The sequence below is a fragment of the Mandrillus leucophaeus genome, unplaced genomic scaffold (assembly GCF_000951045.1).
Source record: "Mandrillus leucophaeus isolate KB7577 unplaced genomic scaffold, Mleu.le_1.0 Scaffold12, whole genome shotgun sequence".
In the NCBI taxonomy this organism is placed as follows: domain Eukaryota; kingdom Metazoa; phylum Chordata; class Mammalia; order Primates; family Cercopithecidae; genus Mandrillus; species Mandrillus leucophaeus.
In genome coordinates this window covers 8,096,497-8,106,330 of record NW_012100320.1, presented here as the reverse complement: position 1 = coordinate 8,106,330, position 9,834 = coordinate 8,096,497, and the positions used below count along the sequence as shown (strand labels likewise).

General features: G+C 48.4%; 1 protein-coding gene across 2 annotated transcripts in view; it reads right to left on the bottom strand.

Moving 5' to 3' along the window:
• Positions 1-9,834, bottom strand: part of PAQR5 (progestin and adipoQ receptor family member V) — a 67,827-nt gene that overhangs the window by 23,700 nt on the left and 34,293 nt on the right. The window contains exons 1-2 of one of the 2 annotated variants that reach the window (XM_011968891.1): positions 3,616-3,765; positions 3,213-3,340 (exon numbers count right to left, since the gene is read on the bottom strand). In XM_011968891.1, the coding sequence (XP_011824281.1) occupies positions 3,213-3,340; positions 3,616-3,624 (137 nt within the window). In that variant the 5' untranslated portion in view covers positions 3,625-3,765. Of the gene's footprint in view, positions 1-3,212; positions 3,341-3,615; positions 3,766-9,834 lie in introns of those variants that run through there. The other variant, XM_011968884.1, reaches the window with a different exon arrangement.

Below are 9,834 nucleotides of genomic sequence, written 5' to 3'. Positions count from 1 at the left end.
CCACTCACCCTCCACCATGAACACAGAAGATCCACTCACCCTCCACCATGAACACAGAGGGCCACTCACCCTCCACCATGAACACAGAGGATCCACTCACCCTCCATCATGAACACAGAGGGCCCACTCACCCTCCATGATGGAAGCTCCTCTTAGATCCTCACCTATCTACTGTCTCCATTCCCTCGCGATGACCAATTCCTTTGTGTTCTCACTTTGGGGAAATACGGTGTGTTAGGGAGGTGGGGGGGTCCTTTTTTAATTGGGAGGCAGTATGTTGGGAATGGGCAGATGAAGTAAGAAGAGAAGCTTTATGTATATCTAGTCCAATCCCCTAGCGATTCTCCAGCCTCAGCTTGCATGCTTCCAAGGATGGGGGGCTCATTACCTCCCAAGGCAGCTCTGAGGGCTGCAAAGTTCTCCTTCATTGGCTCAAATCTATCCTCCTTGTATCTATCTCCATTTGGTTGGCCTAGTTCCCTCCACCAGGATCACAGAAAACGTGTGTGTGTGTGTGTGTGTGTGTGTGCGCGCGCGCACATGTGTTTTTTTGTTTTTTTGTTTTGTTTTGTTTTTTTGAGATGGAGTCTCGCTCTGTCTCTAGGCTGGAGTGCAGTGGCACGATCTTGGCTCACTGCAACCTCTGTCTCCTGGGTTCACGTGATTCTCCTGCCTCAGCCTCTCGAGTAGCTGGGACTACAGGGGCCCGCCACCACGTCTGGCTAATTTTTGTATTTTTAGTAGAGACGGGGTTTCACCATGTTGGCCAGGATGTCTTGATCTCCTGACCTCGTGATCTGCCCACCTCGGCCTCCCAAAGTGCTGGGATTACAGGCGTGAGCCACTGCGCCCGGCCGCCTATCAAATATTTTAAGGCAGTCTTTCTAACCCCCTCCCACCTCCTTGAACTTCACATTAAACAACCCCAGTTTCTTCAGCCATTCCTTGCAGGATCTAAATTTGGCGTTACCACCATCTTTGTGGTTTGTCCTTACTCCATGTAGTTTATCTGTGTCCCTCTTGTAGGAAGTCTCCTCAAATAGAAACAATGCCCCAGGTGGAACCTTGCAAGCCCAGAGGACAAGAGGACTATTTTCTCCCTCCTCTTCCACACTGTTCCTCCACTAAGAGTATAATCACTTTTCTGAATAGCTAGTCCCACAGCTGACTCTCAGCAGAGCCTAGATCTCTATGCAGAGACACTTCACAATTCTTCACCAGATCTGCCTGACCTGCAGTCCACACATGAGGTCCCGCCTGCAGAACACCTCACTTCCACAACCCACGCCTAGAGAGCTGGCTCCCTTTCCCACTAACTCCTCCAAGGAAGGAGACTCTACAAAGTTTTTCATATATAGGAGCTGAAGGAGCGTTGCTAAATCCTTCTAGCTACACTTGCGGTCTTTTCATTTTTGTCCCAGCAGAAGTAAAGCTTAAGCTATTTGCTGTTTCTCAAAACGTATCCTTCAGTCATTTCAATGTTTTGGTGGTTCCATTTCCCTAGGGCATCTTGATCCAGACCTTCCCAAGTCCTTCCTGCTACTCTCTGTTGCTCAGTCAGGATCATCTCTGAGAGCCTGGCACAGTGTAGAGGTGCATAGGCAGTGCTGGGGGTGAGGGGGTGCGGCTCACCCAGCTTGGCTCAGCTGTAAAATAGCAAAAAAATCACCCTACAGGGATCCAGGCATGCAGCACAAGACCCACAAGCAGGGATGGACAGGCCGGTAGCCTTTTAGCAGCTCAAATCTCAAAACAGCCTAAATCAACCATGATTCATCCAGAAAATGGAACACCAGGCAGATGTTCCAAAGTCCAGGAGACATGCAGATTGCAGATGCTGACAGAGTGAGATCTCCAAGGGAGGGAAGTAAGGGGAGGGCAGCGGAGAAAGAGGCAGATGCTGGGGACACTCACAGCACAGATGCTCCTGAGTCCCCAGAAAAGCTGCAGAAGGACACACAGGAAGCAGGTCCCCCTGGCTACTCAAGGGAGGAGAACTGGGGCCAGTGGCAGAGCCTGACTCTATTCCCTTCTGAAGGGTTATAATTTATAAGCACGTATACTTTTAAAAATGACAGATGGCCCCTGGAGCAGGGCTGTGCTGCCACCCTTGCCCAGTCCGCAGGCCCAGGGTTGCCACGCCCCTTTACAGATCACCCTAGTCCACACCAGACTGAGCTCTCTCCTCTCTCCACTGAGCTGGCTGCTGGAACCAAACAGCCTGCCCCTGCATTTTGGCCCTGGGTCTGTCTTCTGATTTTTAGTCGGGCTGGCTGCCCCTGTGCGGGGAGCCTGGGCCCATCTGCATGCATGGCACACTCCTAATCTCTTCTCACCGTGACTAGAGGGAGTCCAGTGACCAGCCTGTGACACAGCGCCCCTGCATGACATAAGGAAGCCATCCCTTCTCTCGGCTGTGTCTACGTCGACCAATGGTGGTCTGAGTGGGACAGTGGCTTGAATGGCCTCTGAGTTCTTCCAGCTCAGATCCACTGTGATTTGGTGCTTTGACCCTGTCTCCATCCTTCATTCATCAAGCAAAGGTGCGCAGTGTGTGACATTGGCCTTCATCCCCCACCTTTCTCAGCAAGGCCCCTCTTCGCTTCCCTGGCAACTCCCATTTCTGCGCACAGGCTTCCCGGAGCTTTGCTCTTAGCTAGCTCCACCTACAGGCTGCCAGATGAAGTGCCTCCCAGTTGCCATGGTTCCCAGAATGATTACGGAACACCCACAGCTCTGTGCCAGATGCCTCTGCCAATGTTTTCTCCCGAAACTCTCACAGCAACCCTTGGGGAGGTGCGGACCATCATTCCTACTTTGCAGGTAGGAAAATGTGAGGCTCAGAGAGGTTGACTTCCTCAAACTAGTGACATTTTAACCAAGGCTCCTGAAAAACCTGGAAAGTCTCCAAGACTGAAGGAGGTGAAGGTAAATGCTATCATATCAGGCATGAGAGCAGGGAGCCGGGAAAGACTGAGGCAATTTTGGGATTTTCCCTCAAATCCTACCCCAGTCCATGCCTTAAAGGTCATCCCAGTGGCACACCCAATGTCTCTTCCCTCTGTCACACACCCCCTTCACCCGTGTGTACCCATGGGGGATCCCCAAACCCCAGCACAGAATCTCAGCCATCTCAACACTAGCTGTGTTAAGACTCCCTGGTCTCCAGGGCTCCTGAAGGAGACAGGCCGGTCAAGGGGGCCAGAAGGTACCAGAAGGGCAGCAAGTGAGTCCAAATGTTGAGAGTCTCATTGGTCATTTGGAAAAGGCTGAGGATGCAGGCAGTGGCAGAACTCTGTGGATGGCGGTAGCCAAAGAGGATGCCTTGCTCATGGAACACCTGCAGAGGCAAAAGGAAAAGGACACTGAGGTGAGACCAGAGGGCAGCACGAAGGTCTCTGGAGAGACATCTTCCAGGCCGTGCACTGTGTGCCTGGAACGCTTGACCCCAAGTCCTTGACCTGTTAAGCTGTTCCCCTCACTCTCTCCTTCCCTCACAGTGGCTTCTAAAATCCCACATCCTCCAAGAAGCCTCCAGCCAGCTGGAGGAGGGAATTCAAGGGCCAGGCTCCCTTTGGGAATCCAGCCTGTCTTTGCATTCCCTGGCGTACTTACTCTTGGCATGAATCTTGCCTAAGAATCTGTTTTCCTACCCCTCTGCCTGGGGCCTACAGCCCGGTTTTTGGACGCCGTTTTGGTGAGCTGACATAGATGCTGTCTGTCTGAGCCGACAAGCCCGGCATGTCAGGGGCTGGTGGGAAGAACTCTGCAGAAGATGTCCCCGGTGCCAGGATATATTCACCAAGGTGCTTCATAAAGGGCTTTTGATGATGAGGACCGTGATGCTGATGCCTGGGCTGCAGGAAGAGGAGGTGGCTGCCCACAGCACGGCTACTCAAACCACTGCCACCCCCATGCAGCCCATTTGGCAAGTCCCCCCCCCAAAAAACACCCCCACTGAGAAACCTGGACTGATCAGGTGAAATATGGGGTATCAACCTGCCTGGAGTATTGTATTATATCCACTAAAAGTGGTGAGAAGATAATGAGGCCAGAGGGACAACAGCCCAGGATGCAATAAGAAGGGAAGAAACATGGAATTTAAACTGTATTCCTGCCATGGTTAGAAGAGCTTGGGAAATTGAAGTTTACACCATGGGGCAAAGGCTGGGAGGAACATAGAAAAGTGGTGTTTAATTTGTTGAGGTCGTAGGATGGAAGGAGACCTGTTTTCCCCTTCTCTGTTGATTTAGACCAAGGGTTCTCAATTTTGACACTATTGACACTTTGAGCCAGATCATTGTTTGTTGTGGGGGCCAACCTGTGCATCCTTTCACAGCATCCATGGCCTCTATCTGCTAAACGCCACTAGTTCACACTGTCAGCACCCTACCCCCCAAGTTGTGACAAACAGAAATGTCTCCAGATATTGCCAGATGTCCCCTGGGGGCTAAAGTCGCCCCCAGGTAAGGACCACTGATTTAGATAAGTGTTGCATACCCTTTGAAACGTAAATTATAAATGAGTAGGGTAATTGAAGCAAATAATAACAATGATAATGTTAGTAATCATAACCTAAATCAGGTCACAATAAGTTGCAAAGCCTCTCCTTTGAATTTCTAGGGCTGTGAGGGGAAGGCTAGAGGAACTTCAATCTAGCCACCCATTTCTCATTTGGGGTGCCAACATCTTAGTGTAAGAGAGGTTCTCTGTTAAAAAAATGTACAATATATAATACCAGAGTTTGTGCTATCTCTTTTTTTTTTTTTGAGACAGGGTCTTGATCTGAAGCCCAGGCTGGAGTGCAGTGGTGCAATCATGGCTTACTGCAGCCTCAAACTCCTGGGCTTCAAATGATCCTCCCACCTTAGCCACCTGAGTAGCTGGAACTACAGGAGTGCCACCATGGTCAGCTAATTTTTTTATTTTTTTTATTTTTTTTGTGATGGAGTCTCACTTTGTTACCCAGGCTGGAGTGCAGTGGTGTGATCTCGGCTCACTGAAACCTCTGCTTCCCAGGTTCAAGCAATTCTCCTGCCTCAGCTCCTCAAGTAGCTGGGATTACAAGCGCATGCCACAACGCCTGGCTAATTTTTTGTATTACTAGTAGAGACAGGGTTTCATCATGTTGCCCAGATTGGTCTCGAACTCCTGACCTTAAGTGATCCACCCACCCTCGACCTCCCAAAGTGCTGCTGGGATTACAGGTGTGAGCTACCACGCCCAGCCTAAATTTTTATTTTTTGCAAAGACAAGGTCTCACTATGATGCCCAGACTCATCTTGAATTCCTAGGCTCAAGTGATTCTCCCATCTTGGCCTCCTAAAGTGCTGGGATTAGAGGTGTGAGCCATTGTGCCCAGCCTTGTGCTATTTCTTGGGGTTCCAAGTCAAGTTGTCACATGGAACAGTGCAGAAGGTGAGGGGCTGCCAGAGTAATGAGTCAAATCTGGGCCCCCAAGGCGCCATGTGGCCTTGAGAAAAGTGAAGCTGAGGCCCTGGGTCACAGCTCTCAGGGCCTCTGTGTAAAATGAGAGGGCTTGGCTAGCTGAATGGTCGGAACATTCCCTTCCAGCACTAGCTCCAAGTTTTAGAGAACTCTTAGTTCAGTTCTGGGTTAAACTGGTCAACTAGAGGGAGGGGATATAATGAAGTTGGCTCATGGTCCAATGAAGAAATACTATGAATTCGGTTTGGGTCTTAGGTAATTAAAGCGATTTGTTCCAGTTTTTGATTCACCATTCAATTCTGCTGACGCCCCGGTTTATGGTGGACAGATTCCTATAATGGGCAGCAGGAATCTTGAGTTGCAGATTTCCACCCCACCAAGGCTGATGACAAGGAGGCAAATAGGCCAATGGCCTTCAGCCTTTGATCCCTGTGGAGGAGGACGGCATGTGCTTGGCGGGACTCAGAAAGCCTTCTAGCAGAAATAACAGCTCCCAGGAGCTCCACACTGGGTCTGTCCTTCTACCTTTCAAGCTTCTTTCTCTCTTCTTTTAAAGTCGTTGTTTTATAATTATTTATTAAAGCACTGGCCACTGGTTACAATGCAGACTCCATTAATCACTATTTATTCCTTCATATGAATTAGACTAGCAGATCCTATAAACCAAGAGACTTTGTGACAAGGGGCCAGTGAGAGCAGAAACATTTCAGAGCACTGGGAATGTGGGGACGGTGGCCTGCAGGGAGGAGGCCGGGCAGGACTGCAGGAGAGCACAGACCCTGTGACAGCCACAGTGGCAGTGGCTGAACAGAAGCTGGAGGAAAAGGTCACTCACAGTCTGTGACGACTTCCCTTCTCTCTGTGGATCCCGGCATTCCAGCAGGCAAAACCGGGGGGACTGATGTCGTCAAAAGCCAGCGGGGAACAGAAGGGAAATCCATACACTGGACAACTTGACCTCATTTAGGAATCTGGCCCCAGACCTGGGGAGGATATTTTGCCACCAAAGCCAGGGCTGGGCCCAGATTAAAAACACCTGCCTCCATCTGACCTGCTACGCTGATCCCAGAAAAGGATGGGAAGCCCAATACTGGCCATGCAATAGGGGCAGGATTCAAAGCAGCCTTTCCAAAAAAATAAATGGATGGATAAAATGTAGTAAAAGGAGTCCCTCTGTCCCGGGACAGTGATGTTCCAGCTTAGACTAAGAAGACTGACCTGTCCCTGCCCTCCCCAACTTGAACCTCTGTCTATCAAACCCCATTGCTAGTTCTTAGTTGTACTCCTGCCCTGAGCTCCTGTGAGCACAGGAAAGGAGAAACATTCTCTCCGTCTTCCCACTTAGCAAAGTGCTTTGCCTAGAGCAGACCTTCATAGAATGCAGGGTACATACATTGAAAGGACAAACTAAATATTTGACAACAATTTTGTATTCCAAACCCAGTTTGACCCCAAAGGAAAACTGCAATCATTTCCTCAACACTTCGTAGCTTGGCCTCATTTCTAAGCGCCCCCAAGTAAGCAAGTGCTTGCTTATTTGCACAGCAGAATTGATTTGTAGGACTCCACCTTGCACCCCTAGTTGCAGGCTGAGCAATTTAGAGTGAAATGAAATCAAATCATATGAAGCCTATTATTTAGAACTGAGAACCTCCAGGAACTAGGAGCGGAAGGGCACATCAGCGTTTTCCCTTTCAGTTCCTGCCCCAGGCTCAGCATCGAGGAAAGTCTTCTTGCATGGCCAAGACTTGCATGCACCTGCTAGCCGATGCCTACAATTCCACCGTGACAGTTAAAAGCTTTTGGTTTTTCTAGCTATTAAACTGCAAACCACCTGGAGAAAATAGCTGGGCATTTTTGCCCAGCTGTAAATAAGGGCAGATTTTGATAGCAGGGAAAGGGAAGAGGCAGAGTGGGATCAGGGGGCCTCGGGCGCTATTCACATGAATTCTGTAATTCCTGCTTACTGAATCCTCACAACCAGCTTGTGAGGAAGAGCCTTTTGTTGTCCCCATTCCACAGAAAAGGAAACTGAGGCCTGGAGAGGTTAGGGCACTTATTCAAGTTCTCAAAAGTAACAGAAGCAAAGCTGAAACCTAAATGCAGACAGCAGGCGCCATTCCCTGCCCTCTTGTGCACTGTCCTTCATTGCTTCCCCTGGGGAGGGCTCTGTCAAGAGATAAAAACCCTTATCTCCTGGGCTGTACTGTGATTTTGGACTGTGACATACTTCTCTGAGCCTTAGATTCTTCTTCTTTAAAGTGCCATTATGAACTAAATCTGGGAGGGAACTGTGTCCCTCCCAAAATTCATCTGTTAAGTTAAAGTCCTAACCCCCAGGACCTCAGATGCAACTGCATTCAGAGATAAGGTCTTTCAAGAAGCCATTAGAGTGGGTCCTAATCCAATCTGCCTGGTGTCCCTCACAAGAAGAGGACATTTGAATTCACAGAGAGACACCAGGGATGAGCGCCCACAGACTGGTGACCTTGTACAGGGGCAGCAAGAGAGTGGCCATCTGTAAGCCAAGGAGAGAGGCTTTGCCCCTGTCCAAACCTTGATCTTGAATACCTTTCAGTCTCCAGAACTGTGAGAAAATAACTTTCTGTTGTTTAGACCACTCAGTCTGTGGTATTTTGTTGTGGCAGCCCTAGCAAACTAATACAAACGGTGAGGTTGTGCAAGCCAGCGCCTCTCAAACTTTCTTCTAGTGTGTGCAGAGCACCTGGGCACCTTACTGCAGTGTGGTGGCTGGGGCGAGAGTCTGCAGTTCTAATCAGCTCCCAGGGCCTGCTGATGCTACAACTGCCTCTGGCTTCAAAGCCAGACTCCCACCCTAGCATCGTGCTGTCACCTTCCTGCCCAGAATCCAGTTCCCTACAGAAGAGGAAGATCCCTCTACGTAAGAGGGACATGGTGACAGGGAAAGCCAGGACAGGGAATAGTTAGAGGCCAGTGGGGAGTCTGATGAGGTGTTTGCTGGCAGAGGGCAGGGGAAGAATGAGAGGGAAAAGGGGGAGGCCATGCATTGATGCAGCAATTATTATTATTATTATTATTATTATTATTATTATTATTATTATTGAGACAGAGTCTCACTCTGTTGCCCAAGCTGGAGTGCAGTGGCACGATCTCGGCTCCCTGCAAACTCTGCCTCCTGAGTTCAAGTGATTCTCGTGCTTCAGCCTCCCGAGTAGCTGGGATTACAGGCGCCTGCCACCATGCTCAGCTAAATTTTTGTATTTTTAGTAGAGACAGGGTTTCAACATGTTGGTCAGTCTGATCTCGAACCCCTGACCTCAGGTGATGCACCCGCCTTGGCCTCCCAAAGTGTTGGGATTACAGGCGCGAGCCACCATGTCCAGCCTTGCTGCAGCAGTTATAACCTGCTGGTTATATATATCATTTGCTGGGTACCTGCGGTGCACCAGGCTCTAGGTTGAACAGTATGCCACGTCACTTGCAGGACCATGCTTAGTTCCTGCAGGACAGAAATACTTAGGCTCTCAATTAAAAGAGCATAAAACAACAATTGCACACCACACACATGCAATTACTAGAACTTTAAATAGCTGAATTAATAGCCAACCATTGTTGGTATGAAACAATTACAGGAAAATGCCAATTTACAACACTGCTGTGATGTTTTTTAAAAAAACAACATGTCCAATATTCAGTCAAGCATAAGAATGCTTTTTGTACATGCAGTACAACATTTACAGAAGACAATGGTAAGTCTCTTCTGGCTGAACATGTAAGATGGATAAAAAGTAATGAAATAAATGATCAATATCAGAGATGGAGGAACCAAAGGATATTAATAATTTAATGGACAATAAAGTTAAAAAATGATACACAAAATGTTTTTAAGAAGTAAATAGCACTGGGCATCATGGCTCACACCTGTAATCTCAGCACTTTGGGAGACTGAGGTGGGCAGATCACTTGAGGTCAGGAGTTCGAGACCAGCCTGGCCAACATGGTGAAATCCCATCTTTACTGAAACTACAAAAATTAGTTGGACATGGTAGTGCATGCCTGTAGTCCCAGTTAATCTGGGGGCTGAAGCAGTAGAATCGCTTGAACCTGGGAGGCAGAGGTTGCAGTGAGCTGAGATCATGCCATTGCACTCCAGTCTAGTCAACAAAGTGAGACTCTGTCTCAAAAAAAGAAAAGTAAATAGGACTCAGGTAGTGTGTACTAGGGAAGAAAAGTCCTATTGAATGACTAGCATTATAGACAGTATTGATCTACAGCAGAAGAAAGTAAGAAAGTTGAAATAACAGAGCAATTCCATCGGTTTTACATTTGTTGTAAAAATGCAGTCTTTGATTTAAGAAGTAGAAAAACTATTTTCAGTTTTTTTTTTTTTTTTTTTTTTTTTTT